Source organism: Marmota monax, unplaced genomic scaffold, assembly GCF_021218885.2.
Source record: "Marmota monax isolate L192 unplaced genomic scaffold, Marmota_monax_Labrador192_F-V1.1 WCK01_AAM20220418_F8-fsc00118, whole genome shotgun sequence".
Classification (NCBI taxonomy): Eukaryota; Metazoa; Chordata; class Mammalia; order Rodentia; family Sciuridae; genus Marmota; species Marmota monax.
In genome coordinates, this window is record NW_026695231.1 from 3,404,390 (window position 1) to 3,427,708 (window position 23,319).

The 23,319-nt window shown below is 36.6% G+C and overlaps 1 protein-coding gene across 1 annotated transcript in view; it reads right to left on the minus strand.

Moving 5' to 3' along the window:
- The window catches only part of Ush2a (usherin), a 763,436-nt gene that overhangs the window by 375,093 nt on the left and 365,024 nt on the right, over positions 1–23,319 (minus strand). Inside the window, exons 30-31 of the mRNA XM_046438452.2 lie at positions 13,894–14,007; positions 11,753–11,914 (exon numbers count right to left, since the gene is read on the minus strand). Of these exons, the coding sequence (XP_046294408.1) occupies positions 11,753–11,914; positions 13,894–14,007 (276 nt within the window). The remainder of the gene's footprint in view (positions 1–11,752; positions 11,915–13,893; positions 14,008–23,319) is intronic.

A 23,319-nucleotide genomic window follows, 5' to 3' on the forward strand; every position in this document is an offset into this window, starting at 1 on the left:
TCCATGTTTATAGCCTCTAGGACAAGTTAAGAGAATACATTGATGTTGTATTCAGGCATCCAGTTTTAGATATTTTGTTATAGCAGAGCTCTAGAAACTAATACTCTTGTAAGGAAACAAAGAAAGTGAGTCATTGTAAGAGAGGAATGTCAACATGTGAAATGCAAGGCTAGGGCCAGGAGTGGGATGAGGGATTCAGAAAAGACAATTTTTTTTGCCACTCCCAACTACATGTGTTGTGGCTAAGATCTGCAGTGTCCCCCAGATGTTCATCTGTGGAAACATGCAGCAAGGTTCAGAGGTGGAGTTTTTAGGCAATGATGAGATCATGAAGGTTCTGACCTCATCAGTGAGTTAAGCCATTAATGAGATTGTTTAATCTATTAACAGCTGGCTGGAATATTAGGATGTGGAACCTAGTTGGAGGAAGTAGGTCATGAGGAGGGGACCTTGAAGGTTTTTATCTTCTCTTTGGCCCTTTCCTTCCTTTCTTTTTTCCTTCCTTCCTCTTTTACTCTCTCTTCCTTCCTTCCTCCCTTCCATTTCTTCCTTTCTTTCTTTTTCCCTCTTTCCCTGCTTCCTAGCTGCTAAGTTGACATTCTTCTGACACACCCTTCTGCCATTTTGTCCTACCTCACCTCAGATTCAAAGAAACGGAGCCAGCCAACCATGGACTGAAACTCTGAAACCATGAGGAAGGAAATTAAATGTCAAGTAATTTGGTCAAAGTGACACAAAGTTGAATAACACATGTCAGTCTATAGAAATAGTGATGGAAGGAGCTAGCAGGAGAAGAAAGGTAAACATGCAGAAAAGGAAGTCTAACTGATGAAGAAGTCCTCACCAAGGTATGAGAAGATGGAATCTCATGGGGGATTAGCCACCTGCAGGGAAATGGACACTTGTATATATTTTTTTTTCTAAGTGAGAAAAGAAGCATTGACTGTGACCTAGGAAAGCTAATAAGCTTCATGACAGCAAGCTAAGGAATCCCATCCAAGTGCATCCATTTGAGGTTCAGTAAAGTCATCTACCAAGATTAAGCCAGGTCCCTGTGAAGAGCTGTTGACAATAAGTGAAGAATTGGTCATGCTGAATGAGAAGTAAAGCAGATTAGAGAAATAAAGAAAAGTGATCAAGAAACATCAAAAGTCTATTGGAGATGAAAGGACATCAGATATCAGAATGCCACCAATCTGCATGCTTATCAACTTTACTCCCACTGAACTCAGGACCTCAGGCATAGTCTCGAGAAACACTATTAGATTTATCTATATTTGATGAGTTTTCATTTGAATTTATTGTCATAATGATGGTACAAGAGAGTAGAGACAATTGAAAAATATATTTCAAGTTGTATACCATGGAGCTAGCTTAGGAGAGAGGGAAAGATAGGATTTAAGGAAGAGATGGGGAAGGGTAGAGAGATTAAGACAGTTTTAAAGAAAAACAAAAATATTTTTAGAACAAGTAAATTATTGAAAGAACTGGGAAAAAAATGGTGACTGTTGTTGGGGGATAGTGGAATATATGAACTGGTTGGTTGTGTTAAATACAGAGCATTTCTAGGTGATGGCAAGGTCCCAGATATTAAAACAAGAGCCAGTAACTTAAAAGCACAGTAGCCCTTCCTGTTGATTAGATCATAAAGCATCTGAGAGACTGAGCTGTCCAGTGGATTGTTGAGATGGAAGTTGAAACCGCACAGAATGTTGCCAGATCCTAGAGTAAGGAAGGAGGGGGGAAAATCTAGGGGGTCAAGTTTTTATTGAATCAAGAAACAAGTCAGGATTTTGGTAAAGTTTAGTTAAGAGCATGGATCTTATGGTATTGGTGAATATTAAAGGAAGACAGAAAAGTAATAACATGGAGTGATATATAGTAGAAATAAAGCAGAGGATACTGACCCTCTCTCAATCTGAATCAAAATAAGAAATAAATCATAAAGAGTATGAGGACTTCTCAAACCATTTCCTACAAGCCTTTGAACCTTTTGTTCTCCATTGTATCTTCAATGCTTAGAAGACGTTGAAAAAGTACTGAGAATCTATATAGTAGTCAATAGATAATACTCATTGAATGAACTATTTCAGACCAAAATGATCATTTTCTCACTTTTACTGTGGTGAGGTATATAGATTTTCAAAATGATTTTGAAATAGATGCCTCATCTTCCCTAATGGGTTTTAGGCATTTGAAGGAAATTTTAGAATATCTTATCAAACGTACATATTCATACATCCAGTCACAGGTTAAACTGGGTTCCCCCCAAATTCATATGTTGAAGTCCTAGGCCACACAACCTCAAAATGTCACCTTATTTGGCATGACGAGCCTTTCAGTTGGTAGTTAGTTCAGATAAGGTCATAATGGTGGGTTCTAATCCACTCTCACTAGTGTCTTTATAGAAAGGGACTATTTGGACACAGACCAGCGCACAGGAAGAACAGCATGTGAAGATGAGGCAGAGATTGCGTTGATGCACCTACAAGCCAATGAATCCCCAAGATTGCCAGCAAATCACTGGACACCAAGTGAAAGGAATGGCACAGCTTCTCCCTTAGACTTCAAAGAAACCCACATTGCCAACATCTTGATCTGGGACTTCTTTGTCTCTAGAATTATGAGACAGTAAATTTCTGCTGTTTAAGCTAAGCAGGTGCAATACTATGCTATGGCAGCCCTAGCAAACTAATACAAGTGGGTTTTTTTTTTCTACCTAGTGGGTGATTAAATGAAAATTTCGAGGAAGCTACAGGAACAGCCTACCTCATTAAAACTGTTTACCAAGTTTAGCATATTAATTACCTCTGAATTATGCATCAGTATTTGTTATTTACTCTAAAATATTAATTTACTGATTCTCAGTGTTTTTTCAATTTAATTCATTTCAACTCAATTCAATAAAAGTTTGTGGGATGCTAACTGTATACTTCTTCCTATATGATTGATACTATAAAGATTATAAAAACGAGTGACATAATAATTGTACTCAATGCCCATGTATTCTTATTTCTGAGTCAAGATTTACTCTCTTTAAAATAAATTAGTATTATAAAACAGACTATATCCAAATGATAAATATGTAGGGAAATGACACACAAAAATTGTGAATCAAAGGAGAAAGTGGGAATTGAGGTAAATCATCAGGTAAGTAAAATATTTTGATAGTAGCATATAGTGCTAGAGGTATAGGGAATGAGTAAGATGATCAACCTGATTAAATATCCAGATAAAGACTTGGAGAAACTAGAAGGTAAGCATTAATAGGTAAGTGCAGACAGATTCCTAGGATGACCTTTCTTTACACAAATTTTATCTCATACATTATAATTGGGGAAAATACCCCCCCCAAAATTTCTTATTTCTGATGTCCAAACTACAGAGAATTTTAACAATAAAAATACTCCCTTTTAAAAAAAGAAAGCACTAGAACTCCATTAATAGGAGATAATTGTACATTGGTTTATATCTCCACATATACAAGTGTATGCGCATACATACATATCCACATATATACTGATGTATACACACATATATTTGGATAAAACAGACTCATATACTACAGTATATTAAAAATATTTGCTTTTCACATGTTTCTACATTAAATATTTATCTAAAGTATTGTGAACTATATGGTCACACAATATTCCATTGTTGGACATTTAGAATGCTAGATTTGGAATTTTTGCTGTTATGCACAGGTCAGTGAACTTAAGAAGCAGAGTTTTAATTGCATAGACAAAACATTTCTATACTTATTTCCCAGCTTGGCTTAAAGAAGAGATAGATGCTTCATTTTATAAGTCTTTAATGGCTTTCTGAAAGGTAGGAATTCAACCACAGATGCTACCTTAGCAACTGTTGGGGGGTCAGAGGATTCAGGATGTAGATAATACAATAAAAATACAGCTCCCTTGATTCATTCTCCCTCCCACATTCTCTGAAAGAAGTCATTGAAAAGAGAGATATGGTGTTTGACTTCACCCACAGTATGTGCAAAGACAGCACCGGGAATCTATGCCATTAACCCTCAAGACTTGAGGACATCAGCTTGGGTGCTCTTAGGCGTTGTTGCTTGTACAGTGGCTCCATAGATGTGTTTAGTTATAAATATTCATCAAGATGAACCCATAAGTTGCATTCACTTTTCTATGGAAAGTTACAATTTAAGAGTTTTAAAACAATAAATAAATAATAATAGGCAGTTCCTGTTTGAGCAGCTCTCAATGAACTGACACAATCCGTTGCCTTTTTCAGCATTTAGCTCTACTGCTTTTCTAACTGAACATCATTCCCACCATCCCTAGGAAATCCCTTCAAACCCAGTCCTTTCCTGTCATTTAAGAGCATAATAGTCCTCAATTCAGTTAACAAATCATCAGTATATTTAGGCACAGATCTTAAAATACAAATTTAAATATGTTTTATTTCTCCACATATTGGTGCACGTAGAACCAACTTGATGGAAGAATGACATTTTGATTATATTGTTTTACAATAAGCACAAGTGATAGCTAAATGTTCCATACAAGCCATCTCATTTCTTTTGATCCCTTGTTACCAAATAAATTTGACTCTTGAGAGTAGACCATCCACTGTGCTTTAACCCCCCATCCTGTCCCCAGCCTTGTGCAACTATTGAGGAATTTCTGGTCACAGAGGGGGTGGCTTAGTAACTTGGCTTCTGAAAAATACAACTCCTTTTTATAGCTTAACTCTTTCCCCCTGTATCCTTAAGGTTTCTTAGGCTTTGTGTAATTTAATGCTTTGTCTGTGACATAAAAAGGGCACATGGTGACTCATGGATGAGATCATAGCCTTACCTGAAAACTCTTACATGCTCTGCCTTATTAATAAGGCCTACAGTTTAAAGCACAAGGATTTTAATACGACGCCCCTTGATAATATTATATAAGGGAAGTGTTTTCCAGGTACTGCATTGTGGTATTCAAAACTGCAAAATTACAGAAAACATCCAGGCTAAAGTGAAGTTTTATTTTTCTATGAAAGGACCTATTGTAAACCATCAGCGTGAATGAATATAATTTAGCTCAAATTTGTAGAGTGTTGATAAGGTTCCTTATAACGCTTGGTTAGAAGTACCTAACCTTTAAATGCATTTTATTGTGCCATAAGCAATACAACTTCTTCTTCAATAAATTTCTCATCGTAAGACTTAAGTATTTGGAAGGTTCAAGATGAGCATTTCTATTTTGCTGTTTATACACTGTTCTTTTTGACCTTGACCAAGTAAGACCAAAAAAAAAAAAAAAAGTTTTAGCATTTTGAGTTGGTTAAAGATATAAAGACTTATTGCCTTTCTGACTTCATCAGAATTTTAGCTATTTTTCCTATTTTCCTTCTCCTCTCCTTCCTCTTCCCTTTCTTCTTTTTCCCTTTTTTTCTCCCTTTCTCTCCCCAACCCCCAACATTCCATATGTGCTGTTATCCATGTCTGACTGCTTCAGTCTTACTGCTAGACACCTAGGTCCTGATGGAATAGCAAAGGTAAGGTGCTACAATTAGTTCTATGATTCAGCCATTCATGTTCAACCATAAGACTACTATAGATTATTTAGATGATATACTTGAACACATATGTGTAAAGTCGTTTGGTGCCAGGTGTTCAGTTTTTTTCCCAGTAGAGTCCCTATTGACTTTTACCCCTTTGAGATTCTAGAAATTATCAAAAACAAGGACTTAAGTTAGGTTAATCAAAAGCAATTTGTGTAGTCAAAATAAAACTGTTCCTAGGTATTACTCTCTGTTCTCAGCAGAAACCACAACTTATGTCAACCTTCTTGTCATATTTGATAGGTACTTCTCTCTGTTACCACCATCTTGCTATTCTTGTTCCCCCCAGTTTTGTAGGCTTTTCTGAAACATCTCACAAACTTCTTAAAGATTGCCAGTTTCTGGTAGGGTGCTCATTTAAAATGAGAATGATCTGGTTGGCTACAGTTTGGATAGTCATCATCAATCAGGATGCTTTCTAGCCTGAACTTTGAAAGAATCCTAGTATGCTGAACAATCACACAATGTGTTCCTTCTTTCTCCCTATTTATGAACAGACTGTATACACACATCATAAAGGGCCAACAATAGCTCTACTAGTGATATCAATATAGGTTCTTCAATATTTCAATAATGTTTTTAATCATAAGCCTTAAAGCACAATTGTTTTTGCCTCGAAATTCTTAAAAATCTGTTATGGGACAGAAATAAGAGATTAATGGAGATCTTGCAAAAAAAGATAAATGGCACCACCAGAATACCACAAAACTGGGGGAAAAAATTAATTGAACCTATACTTTTGATAAATATTTATTTTTTGCAGAAGAAAAATGCGTACTAGTTTAAGCTGTCATTATACTAACCTACATCCTATTTTTCATATTATTAGTAATACATAATGTGGTAGTTTATATTCAAAAATAAAACTAGAATGTATATACCTCATGTATTTATCCAGAAATACACCAAGGTTACTATGGTTACGAAAAATCCATTACCTTTGAATACAGAATGAAAAAGTTTGACTTAAAGTGTGTGCTATTTATTATAGCAAACATCAACAGCCTTCGGGAGGTTCTCTAACTGGATTCATTTTTCAGTGTCAGAACTGACCCAGCATACTACTAGCTTATGGCCTATGCAAGGCAAAAATTTTAACTGTATGCATTTTTAAATATATTTTGTACTAACTCAAGGTGCAGCAATGCCTTTGACTTTTAATGCTTCATATTTAAGAGAAAGAAGAAAAAAATTCAAAGCACCTAGATGCTAAGTGGTTTCTGGATTGAAATGCATGTGCTCTTTCCTATATCCACCATGTCAGCCAGATCCATTTGCTAAATAACAGGAGGATGTCGGCACTATGTGAAGATTCGAAAGGAAACCACATGTAAGTGGAGGAGTGTAAAAAAAAATGTTGACACTTTGAATATTTAGAAGGGGACATTAAACCAAGTTATTAAGGAAGTTTTTGATAGTGTAGAAGGCAAAGAATTTTAAATAATGATGGGATGATAACCAGGGAAAACGATACGAAACATAGCTGTTGATAAAATTTCAAAATTATTCCTTACTAGTATTAAATTTACGCTTATTATGAGTGTGATCAAATTCAAGTAAAATATAAAGGGCTGATAATCACACAGGAAAATCATCAATATAACCGGAATTTTAAAATGCAAATAAATAAAATAATATTTTTACTTGTTAAAAAATATTCATTGCTGGTAAGTTTTCTGGAAATAAGGTGATATTATTTATCAAATATTCTATAAAAGTTCACTATCTTTGATTGCTGTTCCTTCTGAAAATCTACAAAATAACGATTTATATATAATAAAACTTATCACAATATATTTAAAATAGAGATAAATGCTCAAGTATTAAATGCATGAATGTACATCCATTTGATGAAGGTTGATGTTTTAAAATATAATTATACGGGAGGGGCTGGGGTTGTGGCTCAGCAGTAGAGCGTTCACCTAGCACGTGTGAGGCACTGGGTTTGATCCTTAGCACCACATAAAAAAATAAAATGAATTTAAAAAAGGTAAAAAAATATACATTCTTTAAAAAAATATAAGGGAATATAGTTACAGTAAGGCAATATGCAGGGGTACAAATGTATACGTGAGTTCTAGCTCAATTTTGTTAAAATAAATGAAAGTTCCCAAAAAACTAAAAGCCGAATGTTTTCTCAGATTAGTGGATGCTGATCTATGACGGGGGGTGGGGCATGCAAAAAATGAAGGAAATTTGGATTGGGCAAAGGGAAGGTGGGAGGGATTGTTAGGATAAGAAAGATGGTGGTATGAGATGGACATCATCATCATTATCCTAGTTACATGTAATGATTTCATGAATAGTGCATCTCTACATGGTGTACAACCAGAGAAGTTAAATGTTGCACTCCATTTGTGTATGATGAATTGAAATGCATTCTTCTGTCATGTACAACTAAGAAGGAAAAATAAAAAATTAAAAAAGATAAAGTCCTTAAAATGCCCTAAAAAAAAAAAGAATGAAGTACTAGAGGGAATCACTTCAAATAGAGTTTCTTCTTGTGTTGTAGAATAATAAGATATTAGTATCTGCATGTTTTAAATTACCTTCAATAAATATATTTTACTTTCATTATTAATTTTATAATTTTAAAAATGTTATAAATGTCTAATAGACTGAATTTCTCAGTGATTCTGTGAAAAGACATTTCAGCACTATAGTGATCCATTTAAATGGACCTAAATTACCACCATTCCTGATAGCACCCGCCTCACGAGTGGAAGTTCCATTCTCAAGCCACTCAACATGGGAAGGATATTAGGTCACAGAAACCCCAACACAGACAAGCAACGAGTACCAATAGCATCATAGTTATACATCATGATGGATCGTGGCATATACAGACTAAAGCCCTTTTCAGTAGCTAAGCAGTATCCTACCACTTTCTCCTCATATAACTTCAGTCAGGGAGATTCCGTTTTCTCTTCTATCTTTTCTATGAGTCCTAGTGGACAGATTAACTTTGAATGTATAAGTGACTTGAATTTAGTGCATATCATAGGAATAAAACCTTAGAGTTTGAATGGGATCTTAAAGGCAATTTTATTCAACTCTAATGCAATTTGAGAGTCTCTGCAGAAAGGGGGGCATTTGGCCTATGCTATAGCAAAGGCGTTTGCTTCAGGGTGCTGTTATAGACTGAACTGTGTCCCCCTAAAACTCATGTTGAAACTCTAACCTCCAAAGTGACTGCATTTGGAAACAGGGCTTTTAAAGGGATAATTAAGACTAAATGAGGGAATAAGAGTTGGGACCTAGGAGGGGACCTAGGTGATCTGGCCACGACACTTGCCATCTCATTGGTCTCCAGGGTTGATTCAGCTGATCTGGCTAGCTGGGCAGTGTCCCCTTTCTCCCTCTTCTCCATGTGTGTCCCTCCTAAAGCTGCACCCTCAGGCAAAGAGGATGCTCTTCCCTGATAGAGGAGGATTGTTCTTTGATCAAGGGTATAGAAGTAGCTATGCTCCACTGCTAGAACCTCCAAACAAGCTCCCAAGAGTGGGAACCTAATCCCATATGACTGGTGCCCTTACAGAAACAGGAAAAGACACGCCAAAGATGTGTTTGCATAGAGGAAAAGTCATTTGAGGACATAGTGAGAAGGTGGCCATCTGCAAGCAAAAGAGAAGGGCCTCAGGAGAAACAAAACCTGCTGACACCTTGACTTGGAATTACAACCTACAAACAGTGAGAAATAAGTTTATTTTGAAGCCAAACAGTTTGCAATTTTATTTTTTAAATGGTAGTCCCAGCCCACTAACAATGGCATTCTGTGATTTACAATCAGGTCCATTGTTATGGTCCCCACCAAAATAAAATGTGTTCAACAAAAAAAATGTATGGAGAAGAAAAGTGTGGACTCTGGGACCAGATGGACCTATATTTGAATGGGTTCCTTCAATTACTGACTAGACTTTCTGGACTTGTCTAGGCTTCATTTATCCAGATAGTACATTAGGAGAGTGGTGTACATCTTTCAAGTCCATCTTAACTTTCCAGGCTTAGTTCCCTCCTTCAGACCAATACTGAAGTCTCAACACACTTCATATCTTAAGCTATTGGGAGACAAGGGATGTTTTTGAGAAGCTATGAAGCTTCTAGAAAAAAGACGATGTGAGTGATATTGAAGCTACATCACTTCCTAGAGGACCAATTCAGCATTCACTTTTTTCTTTTAGCTAAGTTGCTAGTTTTTATTTCCCTTTTCTCTGCCACTTTTATTCCAAACTCCACTTCCAGTTCCCCTTGCTATATATATATATATATTTTTTTTTTAATGTTGTTCCTAGGAGTCCAGAGACATAATTCTTTCCTCCAACACCATGGATTCACTGCTGACTCTGCGATAGGTCCTGGAGTTGCAGTAATGAACCAAGCAGACATGCTCATGTCCTTATGACACTTATAGTTTAGGAGATCAAACAAGCAATCTTGTTCAAAACAATGCAAACAACAACAACAACAAAAATGGTGAGGGCTATAATGATATTAAGTGAATATAGGGGAATACGTAAGTCATACCTGGGGGATTAGAGAATTCTCCTCAAAAGAAAAGTCTATTCCAGGTCTACAAGGTTCAATACCCCATTATGCACAATGATATATTTTGATTCTAGCAGATTTTTGTGTACTCATTATTAATACATATGTAAAGTTCATTCTATGCCACACTTTAATAATAATCATTTTTTTCTAAAATAATTTCTGTGTCCTATAATTTTTAGTTAAAATCATGCCATCAACTTTAATCTTATGATCCAATTTTGTTAGGGTAAAATTAATCTATTGTTCAGCTTGTAATTTGAACTCTGGGCTCTACAGAAAATAATAATTATTTTTATCAACTTTATCAAGTGCCAACATGCTATATATTTTAATACAATCTAATTTCTTGAAAAATTTTAAGAATGTAGTTATTTCCATTTTACAGATTCAGACATGTCTCAGAGAAGTTAAGTAACTTGTTTCAAGTTCACACTCACTAGACTTAGGGTTGGTGTCAAAGTTTATTACTCACAGACTGTGTGACCACAAGTTCTGTATGCCTCAGTCTCCTCACTTGTAAAACAGGAGTAAGAACATCCACTGTATAGAATAAATGGTCCAGAATTCTATCTCATCAAATGATGAACAAAATAAAAATGATAGCTCTTGTCCTTTTAAGGTCCTTAAAGAATATAGCTGAGAATACAACTCTCCACCAGTGCCTCATTCCAACATCCAAATGTGTCCCCATGAAGCTGGGAGTGCCAAGAGGATAGGGCATTGTCTGGCTGCTTCCCTGTTATAACCTTGGTACCTGGCATTAATGTGAACGAGTGAATACATACATAATTAATTCTACCTCTGACTCTAACTTGTCGTGACCTTTCACAAAGAACTTAATATCTCTAGGCCTCAGTTTTTAAATCAATCAATATTTGATTAATAATATCTAACCCGAGAGACAAATAGAGTATATAAAGTCATATTATATAGGACATTATAAGTACTATACAAATACAAACCCTGTGCAGACACCAAATGACAAACCTAATGTAGGTCCCTTGTATTTAGAAAGCTTTCCAACAATTTATTTTACTTAACTGTCTATATGATCAGGCCTATATACTGTGTTTATTCTCAAATGGTTTAAAATTCAGACCACAGTGAGTGACACGAACCTGAGTGTTAAGATTATTCCATATGAATGAGGATATTATGGTAGCTAGTCACATGATTGTGAATTTGTTGAAAGGACATCACTGGTCCAATCTGGATCTGGCACTGAAGTGGACCACACTGGGCCCAGCTACACTCCTGTGATTAGTGGGAGACAGAGTGGTATATGCTAAGCCCTTGTGCTGGTCTATTCCCAAGGTCTCCTCTGCATCTGAGCAAAGTCATAGTGGTACAAGGAACTGAGGGAAGACGTGGTAGGGGATACTACAGTAGAGAACACAAACCTTGAAGTGACCCAGGAGGCAGCATGTGCAATTTTTTATATTTTCCAGCTTTGGCTTTACCCTAATATGACCTAGTACTAATATCTTAAAGATCATGAAACAGGAATAGTTATGAGGAGACAAAAATAAGTAACTCAATTTAAAAAAAAAAAACATTTTCACATAATTTCACAGTATAGTTATTTGGCATATTAAAAACTATTAACAGAGAATGACAGAAGTCTTACCTTTGACTGTGTAATTCTCTCCTTTGCCTGAATAGAGCACCTTCCCATCCATGTATAAAGAGTACTGAGTTAAAATACCATTTACTTGTTTGGGTGGTTTCCAGGAAAGTAACAAAGAATTGGGAAGGGATTTAGCTACTGGTAGCTCAACCTCTTGTGGTGCTATGGAAGGAAAAAAAAAAAAGAAAAGAAAAGAAAAAGATTTACAGAGTCTAATTTTAGTTTACTTTTCTAACTCAAACTTTTTAGATCCAAATCCATAAATCATGAAATAAACCTGAAATCCCTTGCATGGAAATGTTCCTGATTCGTGGGCAGCTTGTCAGTAATTGCTTTAGGAACAGTGCTAAATAACTGTCCTGAATTTATGAGAATTTGCATCAGTGATGGATGGGGAGTCCTTACTGTAGTTCACTTGACTGACATTTGTGTTACTTCATCAAAAGTATTATTAACCCATAATGTCTATGTGGGACAGTGCCAATTAAAGCAAATTGAACAGACAGAGTGCCCTAGCCTCGAGGAGCTTACGATCTGAGATAGGCAACATCCTGACAGCAGTTCATAATAGATGTTTTTAAAAATCTCCGCAAAACTTTCAGAATAGCTAGAAAAGGGACAATCAATGGAATTAATTATATCTAGAAACTACACTGTAGGCATATTTAAAAAAAAATAAGGTTTGTTCATTTTACATAGTGGTCAAAGAAATAGAGTAAATGTTTTCAAAAAATTGACCCTAAAAACAAACATTATTTAATAAAATAAAAATAATTTTTTGGAAAATTTGGAATTCTTTAAATAATGACAAGGAAATGTGAAGTGAATGAGTAAGGATTCCCTCTGGGACATAGCTATGAAATAGGTGTGAAGGGGACCAGGCAAAATCTAGACAGAGGGTGGAGTGGATGTACAGAAAGTAATGAGATGTGGGACACTTTGTCTCAATGAAGGCTGGTGGAAGTAAATGCAAAAAGGGGTGATGATCATGTACCCCAGCAGACATAATGACACACTGAGAAAAAAAGATGCCATTTTTAGAAGACTAGCTGGGGAAAATACTGAGAAAATACTAACAATGGGTCACTGCTGATGTAGCCCAGATTAGAGGGATCTGGTTAGATCAGGCATAAAACAGAAAAAAGTGTCACAAAAAGGATTTTACGAAATCTGTTTCTTGCCACTGCTTTGGCTACAGATCTCTATCTTTCTTTTTCTTAAATATCTTTCTTCTATGCAAATGGTGCTTGTTGAAGGATTTAAAAGAGGGAGAAAGGAAAGAGGAGGGGTGGAGGGATGGATACTAGGATAAAGAGAGAGACCAATGGACTCATTTTCCCTAGAGATCAAGCCTTTAAATCTCCTAAATAACTTCACAACTAGACAGCATAAGAAATGTATGGTTCCTCTCATCCAGGAGATAGAAATATGAAGTAACAATGCTTCAAATGATTTGAGAGCTGTTATTTCTTGAAGTGATGGGTTCAGATGCTTGAGCAAAGCTTTCAACTCCAGAGTGCTAAAATATTTTCTCTTTCCCACTGCCTTCTTAATATGTGCTTTCTGAAACATTAATTTATTCCAACAGTTTGTAAGTTGCAAGTAAAACAAAAGTGAGACTTAAGTCGGAAGGAACTGAGCAGTGATTAATAATGCCTCAATTGGCATTTGGAGGCTCCATCATACTGAAATAATTGTTGCCTGTGCTGGTGTTTAGCAGTTAAAAGGGACCATGGAAATCAACCGTTTGATTCTCAATTTCATACTGTGCCATACAATCAATTCTTTTTAGTCAGACTGTCTCTAGATTTACTTCTGAGCCATAGTAAAATGAGGAAGCTTTCATTAATCTTTCAGATGCTTCATATTAATGACAAGGCTCTTGCATGAACAATGTAACAGCAATTAAAAAGCCCATTAATCTGCATTACAGCTATTAAAGATGCATGTCATTAAAGGGTATGGAGTTTGATTCATTTTCGCACCCCCCCAAAAAATGGAGCAATTATGGCCTGGCAATGCACTTTGTCATCAAATTAGGTTGGGGTTTTCCAGCAAATGGCCTTGCAGCATTTAGCTCTTCTCCTATTTTATTATTCATGACTGAAATGTGGAAGTCAAGACCTTTGAAATTACTTTACCTTCTTGTGGAGTAGAGATGTTCAATGCATGTGAGCTCTCGGTACAGCCAGCCAGAGTGCAAGCAGTTAGGGTTACTGCATAGTTTTTGAAGGGTAGCAAGCCTTTCAATATGCCTATAATAAAAGAGGGGACAAAAAGGGTTTGCATGTTTACTGTAAGCATCTCTACAGGCTTGTGTGTGCGTGTGTGTGTGTGTGTGTGTGTGTGGAGAAAGAGAGAGAGAGAGACAGATTCAGAGAGAGGCAGAGAAGCAGAGACAGGGACAGAGAGAGAGGGAATAGAAAACAAAAACATGTGACTCTTAATTCATTTTCCTGCTTGTCTACCAACTGCAGAATGGGGTAACTCATAAGAAAAAATTGAGAGATCCACTTATTGTTAAGACAGCTTTAAGGCAGTATTTGATATTTCCCCTATTAAGGAGGGGGTGCAGATCTACACATAGCTCATGAAACACAGCCACAATGTATCCAATAGTTAAGATGCATATTATCTCATTCCAGATCCCAGGCCTCCCACAGAAACAAAACTATTCAATTTTCTCGAACCTAGCATTTTTCAGCCGTATTTAACGAAGGAGTCCTTTTTATGGCAGTGTCTATTAACATACTTTAAGAAATGTTACTCCCAAGAGTGGCTTCATTATTTTAACGGCAGGATACACATATACCAACTATTTGTTTATGTTGCAGTTAACAAATATGCAAATTAGCATATTTGAACAATTAGCAAATTACATAATTATGCTTTTGTAATTCTAACTGCAAAATTATTAGTTTATTTAATTAAGACACCTGTCTTAAATGGAAGTATTGCACATGGAAGTGTTGAATTAACCTGGCTGGGTGGAGGATACATAAAATTTGTTCAGCAATTAAAAGTACCTGTAGAAATGAAAACACATTTTGTTTACCGGTGTTCATAATCAAGGCAGAAGTTCTTTATTTAGTTAATCCTGTGAATTAAACAATCACCCAAAATATAATTTGTGCATTTTCTCACCAGTGTTTTTTCTCAAGAACTTTTCTAGAGCAAGCTTTAATCCTAACCAGAGACTGTCATCATTCATATAAAATGACAGTCCCACTCCTGGTATCCCTTTATTGATTAAACCTTCAATGGCCTAGAGAATATATTATTGTTTTAAGGTGCCAATACTGTTGACAGCTTGCATCATTCAAACACAAATTTTAATATACATGTTTCTGTGTTTGCCCTCCCCGATTAGAAAATTTACAAAATTAAAACAGCAAAGAGCCAGAATGAAGCCAAGAAGGTAAGTCATTGTTTGCTTTGGCACCTTCTATTTGCCCTCAATCCTGCACACTGCCTTCAAGTCTCCATTCCAGCAGTTCCCAGGCCTCTCCTTGGGCTACTGAACCCTTTCTACCATGTTTTTACATGAAAATATCCATCCACTTGGCACTGTCAGCTCAGCTCATGGCCAAAGAAGACAGCAAGCCAATGAACTAATAAGCATACACGTGTGACCATCTCATGCCAAGTTCAGTTCTAATTTCAAAACCCCCTTGTGTCAATACCTTCTGCTTTGCCTCCTTCCTGCCACTGTGACTGTCATTTCCTCTTGAATCCCCCATGAATTGCATTGAGTTCACTTTAAGAACATCTTAAAAGCAAGCTAATGTTATCACACACACAGCCTCATCATGTAGTAATGAAAAGCACAGCCACTCAGTCCAGAATGCCTGCACACAGATGGACTTTTTTTTAGTGATGGGCTTCATAGGCTTAGGCAGGTTGTTCTGAGAACTGTGTCTTAGTTTCCTCCTCTGTACACAGACAATAACAGACCCTAACTTGCAGATGTCTCACAGGCCTCACCTGTGACATGGGGATAATGCAATGCTTACCTAAAAGGGTCACTATCAAGGTTAGTGAGGCTAGGCCTATAGAAGAATCAACACAGAATTATGTAAGGCGGAGAGCCCTACTGCAGAGGTGTGTCAGTCCAAGTTACACTACTACTACAACCCAACTTCTGCCTCTCTAGGCTACTAGATGATTTTTATCTTTCAAAGATTACTTGTCTTCTTTTAAATACTAAATCAAATAACCCTCTATCCTTACACTTCTACACTTACTGTATGTTCTCTCACAGTCCCTTAAATAACTTGTGTTTCACAAGGTGGGGTCCTCAGGCCTCCTCCCTTTTCTAAACACATACCTTTGTTAGTTTATGAAACCTCACCTGTCAGTGATCATCTGCTTTTCTACAGACTTCACACCTCCACAGAGCTTTCCTTCTGCATTTCCACGTGTTGACTACTGACCCCACCTGGATGTCCCACTGTGGCATCATACTCAACATGTCCCAATCTCCACACAACATCCTAAACTATTTCTTAAGTTCTCTCTCTCTCTCTCTCGCAGTACTGGCATAAACTTTCTACTTACATAGCTCTGTGTCTACTCTTCTAGATTCCTTAACTCATTAACCTTAATAGTGTCTCTTTGAGATAACGACTGTGTTATCCCCATCTCAGGGGACCTTGAGCATAGTAGCCAAGTGCTCTACCAATGAACTATACCCCAGCAATTTGTATTCCCATTTCTTGATGCTTCTACTGTGATATTCAAATTGCAGGCTCCAATCAGAGGCGTTAGGACAATATTCATTCTAGCCATTGTATCCTTAGAAAATCTTTGGCATTTGCTATGTCCTGTTGGCAAGTTGGAACCTACTGTAATATTCTAAATAGGACAACGTGCATCACCTGAATTAGTATAATGCCACACTATAAAGAAATGAATCAGCCCCCAGTAAATAAAACTTTTAATTTTGACACATGCAAAAAAATCATGATGGGGTATGAGGTCAGTTTCCTTTGTTCATCACTTGAATTAGATGGCATATGGAAAAGGCAGTGCCTTTCACAGATGAACATGCCTTAACTGAAGCTTTTGAATACTGTGTCCAAAAAGGCACAATGATTGTATAGAGTTTGGTGATCTCAGATCCTCAGCACGAAGGTTTGTCACACATCCAGGTAACGTTATCATTGAGAAAAATAAAAGCGGTTCTATTATTTAGCAATTTTGCTGTCTGGCCTTAAAAATTACTTTATCCTGAGACACTATTTCTTCCCTGATTATAACTGAAGTGCTACATTGGCATTGCAACTGTTTTATCAGCTAATCAGGAAAGGTATTAATGTAGACTAAGAAGGATCATGTCAAACAGATACTGACTTGGCATGCACTAAATGATTGTCAAGGTTTTATTTAACCCGCCTTGCTTTCACTAGAGGAGTTTCTTTGTGCGCATCTATGTATCATGAAATTCCTCCATTAATTATCACCCTAATTTAGACAGAGGCATTTATATGGTCTTGTGTGTGTGTGTGTGTGTATATATATATATATATATATATATATATATATATATATATAATATATATTTAAAGACAATATTTTAAAAGGACATTCACCAAGGCAATACAACTCTCAGTAAATGTGCTTTCCCCAGCTTTGTGCTTTGTTAGAGAAGATTACCAAGTTATATTTCATAGAAAGATCTCATGATTTTTAAAGAAAGAAGAGAGAAACTAGATCATCTTACAGGCCATTTATCACAGTGCTCACATTTCCCACTTCAAGCCAGGTGAAACAATAATAAACACTGAGAAATGAGAGCTGCAAAGCCGAGAACAGAAAAAAGAAAGAAAAAAAAAGAAGAGAGCTGATGTTTTGGTTCTTGCCAATTCTGGGTCCCAGGTGGAAGGTTTTGGATAGTACATAAATCATAAATTCAAAAAACATGCTGTCCTTCCTGAGGCTGGAGTGCCATTTCTTTCCCAGGGGGGAACTTGTCCATCATGTTATGACTCAGAAACAAAGTTGGTCAAACCAACTGAAGAATTTCCCCTAAATACAAGCTAGTATTATCAACTTCAGTAAGAAGATCGGGGTACAATCCAGCATTTTCTCCCTTCTTGGCAGGTTACAGTGAAGGATTAGGGCAGGGGAAATGGATGCTCCTCTTAAACCAGAATAATAATGAAGCCATCCTATCTTCTGGGACAATTGATTGGTCTCCTTTGGTTCTCAATATGGAGTGTTTATACCAGGATAGATTAAAGTTGATACCTGTAAAAAGTTGTTCTATTATCAAAGAAGGAGGAAAAGTACATTCTCTCTAAGACAGAGGAAGGCAGCCCTTCTTGGATATCTCCTTTGAGATCCTTGAGTGATTATTTCTAATGGCGTTGCCTTAGGTATCAAAGTGATACTTAGATGATATACTCTGTTGGAAAAGAAACTTACTATGGTAATAAAATAACATCAAAAAGCATTTATCAATTTTTCTTGATCTGCCTCTGAGAAGGGTGCTCTAGAAGACAAATGATTTTTTACAAAGCTTTTAATATAAGAAAATGTTAGAGCTAGAAAGACCCTAATGATAATAGGGTCTTTACAGTAATAACCAGATTAATACAGAAAGCAGAAGGCTTGCATACATGTGAAGTGGACAGCGACAATTGTCAGATCTGGACTTTCCAGGCTAACATGACAAGAAGCCTATATTTAATGAAGGACTAATTTTCAAAACCTAAGGTTACCAAAAGTCTGTCTGTGTTCTATTTTTAAAATACAGAGAAATATACCATATGACATATTTATAAAAGAATCCAAGACATAAATAATGTGTCCACTGAAAACCCAATAGGAGAAAATGGGGTGGTATTCCTTTATGACACTTGGAGTGGTTATAAAGTCTATTCCTCCAGTGAGAACTTGAAGATTGGCTTGGATGTGAATGTCTTGTTTGGGAGTTATCACAGAAAAGTCTTTCTCTTTAATTTGAGTGTCCCTATCGCTAGGCAGGCAAGATGACCTCTGAAACTCCCTTTCAGCCACAAAACTCTGTGAAATCAGAAAATGGTCCCAACCATGTCAGGAAACCTGCCAGTCTTTCTTGATAATGGAAGAAGGCAAGCTGGAAAAAAAAAGACCATTCAATAAGCATAAAGTAAGCATTATTGATGTCTTAAAAGTGTTAGTAACCCATGAAACACAGGAGCATTGGTATCTGGATTAAAATCATTGGCACCAGAAGGACCATAACTCTCACTGCGAAGCGATAATGCATTTTGCATTAATGCTTAACATTGAGAAATCTTGACATGCCACACCAAGGGAGTTTGAAGTCAAGTAAGTAGATTCTGTTTGAGTTGCAGTCCTGTGGGCCACAGTGGGAACAGAAAGCTCAAGCTTAAAGAGCAGGGCAGGACATCTTTTAGGAGAAGGAAATACATCATGGTAGGAATTTAAGAACCCTTCTGCGTTTCTGCATATGGCTCCAAACTCTGCACTCTGAGGATTTCCACCTAGCAGAAGGGAAGAATCTGTGTCGGGAGAAGCTTGCAACATAAAAGTCCTTCATAATGATTGACAGGATTCCCAAGAATGCAAAAAGTATATACTTCTTCACATGCCCATTTCTTCATCAGCTATTATACGGCTATTACTATTATGCAAAAAACTGGCACTTGATAGTTGACTGAAAATTTGAAGATCTTTCATTCTCTTAGTGCTATTAGGCTACTGCCCTCTCATAAGAGCCCCACCACACCTTACCCCTTCCAGGGAGCCACCAAAGTAACAGGCAATTGTATCCTTTGATTGATAGATTGATATCGTTAACACTTTCTTTCCTTTGCTCTAATCTCCAGTTTCAAAGGCACCAACAAGGAATATCAATAATTGGAGGCAGCCCTACTACCTAAGAGAAAATCATCATCGTGGGGCTGACACCAGCTGCATAAGCTTTTGTGCATCTAATAGGACTCTGGATGCCTAGAAGCATGGAACAACAGAGCAGTCTGCTTTGACGCTGAAATTTTATGATTAACTTCTCTGACTAAATGCAGACAAGTATAAATGCTCTGCCTGGAAACCGAGCCTGAGACACAAAGCAAACTGGCATCCTTTTAAAAGCCAAATACATTTTGGAGAGGAAAAACAAAAACAAAAAAAAGACTCTCCATTTCTATTTACATACTTCAGCAGACTCCTCCTCCCTCCCCCGCCCCACCCCCAGCTGCCAACCTAGGTGTTTGGCTGGCATCCACTGTAATCTGTTCTCCTTCATTATGTTAATCTGTGGGCGGAAAGATTTCTGTCATCTTCGAATCGCTTGTACAGCAATGGTAAACACCTTGGCCTGTCTGTAATTGGACAGGTGTCTGCATTGATGTCACCCAGCTTTTAATTCAATTAAAGAACTGGCTGCTCTGCTCTCATTACCCACTCATTTCCGTTGCACTTTGAGTCTGGCGGGGAAATCTGCACACAGCAATTGTCTACCCTGAGTCCAAAGTCAGGGAGCCCCTTGCAAAGATCATGCATGATATATCAAACGGACTCCAACAATCCAAGAATGTTTTCATATTAGCAAAGTCATCTGGAATCATATAGAGGATTTATTTTCTCTCTTTATTTTTATATTATCTAAGTGGTGTGTTCTACCTACTGGCCAGTAATTAGGAGCAGTCACTAGCAAACAGAAAAGCTGTTTCTACTCTCCTCTCCCCAGGGCTTTCCTCCATCTCAAGAGAACTCATCAGAGTGCAATGCTCTTATTTATTTGCTGGCATTTCACATTTGGATCAAGAAAGTGAGGGTGGGCCAGAGCAAGGCATTTATTAAGAGGACCATCTGGTAAGGGACACCACACAGGCAGAGCTGCTACTGTACCTGGAGACACAATGGAAGAACCCACCCCTATCAAAGAAAACTGGCCTCAGGGAGGAGACCAGAAGAAAAGGCGACTTTCTGGCTCAGGATTCTGCTGCAGTCCTGATAAATTCTAATTTTTAAATATACATCCCAAACCAGCCGAGTGGATGGATTAAAGAGAGTAAATCAATCCAATGTGCCATGCTTTCTGCCCACTTAAAGGACCCTCGGAAAATAAATTAAAGTCCTAACACAGACATTTTGACACAGTGACCCCATGAAACTGAATAATGACATTTGTTAAATATGGATGAAAATTTAATGGTCTAGGAGAGATGTGGAAACACACCCAGGATGCTTCTTTTCTGGTTCTTAGTAGCCAAGGAAGTTGGTGTTGTTTTTGTGGTTTTGGTAGCATTTTAAATAAAAATAAGGATCGCTAATATTTATAAAGTAAAAGCCAATTTTCATTTTACCTGAAAGATGAAATAGCAGGCACACCTGGAAACCAAGGTGATATTTTGGAAATTTAAAACTAATTTTTCTTACATTTCATTTCCTTCAAATGGGCTTTTTGACCTCATTATAAAAACTTTCACTAGGGAACACAGAAAATTGTACACCTTGGGTCAAAGACTATGCTGATTTTGATGTTTATAAATAGGAAAAATAATATTCTTTTATTTCCTTTATAAAATATAGGGCCTAATCCCAGTCTTAACACATGGTTTAACCAGTGATTTTAATTGACCTCAGAGCATTTTCCAGTTAAGATTCTCTCAGCAGGCTTAAATCTAACCTCAATTTTTAAATCATTGCCTTCATGGTAAGAACTACAGAGTCCCTGTCATTTTTATTCTAAATAAATTTGAAGGTAACTCTTTATCTTATTTGAAGGGCAGACATAGACATCATTGGGACTCTCCACATAATATTGGACCTGATTAAGCAGAGAGGTGAGCAAGGAGACAGGAGGAAAAGAAAGAAACAAAAGTCCCCGCTACTGACAAGTGTCCCATGTTCCCTGCTATAAGCCTTTGATGGTATTACCCCATCGAGAGGGAGCTGCTGTGGGGCAGAGCGTGACAGAGTTGCTCACATCTATACAGCTAGAGAACACTAGGGCCAAAGTCAGAACCCACACATTCTGACCTTTGTTCTTCCCCTGTGATCAAAGCCCCAGGTAAATAAGAAGGAAAGAGATCTACTGACAAAATATTACTAAAAATAATAGTTTGCTTTTTATAGCCAATAGTTGATTAAAAATGTACTCAGAGGTTCAAATTTAATACTAGAATCTACTGTCTACAAAGAGAAAGTAGAAGGCTCGTTACCTCAAACATGCAACTGTGTATTTTTATTCCCTTTTTATTCCCCAAAATACCAATGCATAAGAAACTCCACATGGATGTGTCTGAGTATATGTGTGTGCATGCCTGATGTTTATATAATTAACTAACATGTTTAATATTGTAGGCATATATACTTGCTTATTTGACTACTACATTGGACTTTTATTATATAAATTTTTTATACATCTAAATATAATATAAATAAAAATTATAAAAGTGGAAAACAGACAATTAGGGTGACTGCTCTCTTTCTTTACCAAATCTGAATGACAATCTTAAAGAATTTGTATTGAATGTTATGGGCATGCCTAGTTGATTACCACTTTATCACAGAATATATACCTTACTGTCATTTTTAACCAGGTTATGTGTTACCAAAAAGAAATCCAAATCCAGTCCTGCAAATTCTTATATTTTAAAATTAATAGCTTGTAAAAAAAAGAGAAAAAGGGGAAAAATAAATTCTCTTATAAGAAATTCACAATATATAAGTAGTTCATGAACATTTTGTATTCAGGAGAGTAAAACAAAGCTATTAACTCATCAACACTGCATTACCTAATGAAATTCTTCTACATTAGCTAAGCAGCAACATTATATCATTTCTATTTTTTACTATTTATGTCATAGGCCATATTTTTGTAGTGTGGATTTTTTCAGACTAATTTCTCTTAAGATTTACATTTAAAGAAATAGTTTATAATAAATTACAAATATGGAATATTAGTTTATAGAGTATTATAAAAACTAACAAAGATTTCCTCAGAATTCATCTTTTAACAACACCATCAAAACAAAGTTGTTGTTTTTTTTATTTGCCATTCCTTCTAATGTTTGCTGCAGGTGACAGAGACCACTAATTGGTCTTTATCATATACTACATTCTTCTTCCTCAAATAAAAAGATTTTTTGAGCAGGGCAAATGCCTGCTTTGAATTAGGACATTTCCCAACATAACCTGAGGGTAGGTATAGCTTGTAACTAAGTTCTGACCACAGAATGCAAGCAGAGATGGAGAGACAACTTTCAAAATATACCTTTTTGCATCTGTCCTCAGCCATTTTTCCTTCCTACTAGGTGGAAATCTGAATGAATGGCTGAAACTTACGCCAGGTAGGAAACTTGTCACTAAAAATGGTATAGCAAAAAGATAAAGTGGATGGGTCCCAGGCCTATGAACATCCCACCTCTGCAGTTACTATTTGCAGTGAACAAACAAACAAACAAACAAACAACAACAAAGTTTATTGGTTAAATCACTGTTATTTTGGGTTCTCTGCTTCTTAAGTGAAACTAATTAAAAATGATAAGCCCATTTGTATTAGTGTGTCCTTGATAAAAGTCTCAATTTACTGAAGAGAGAATGCTTGGTAG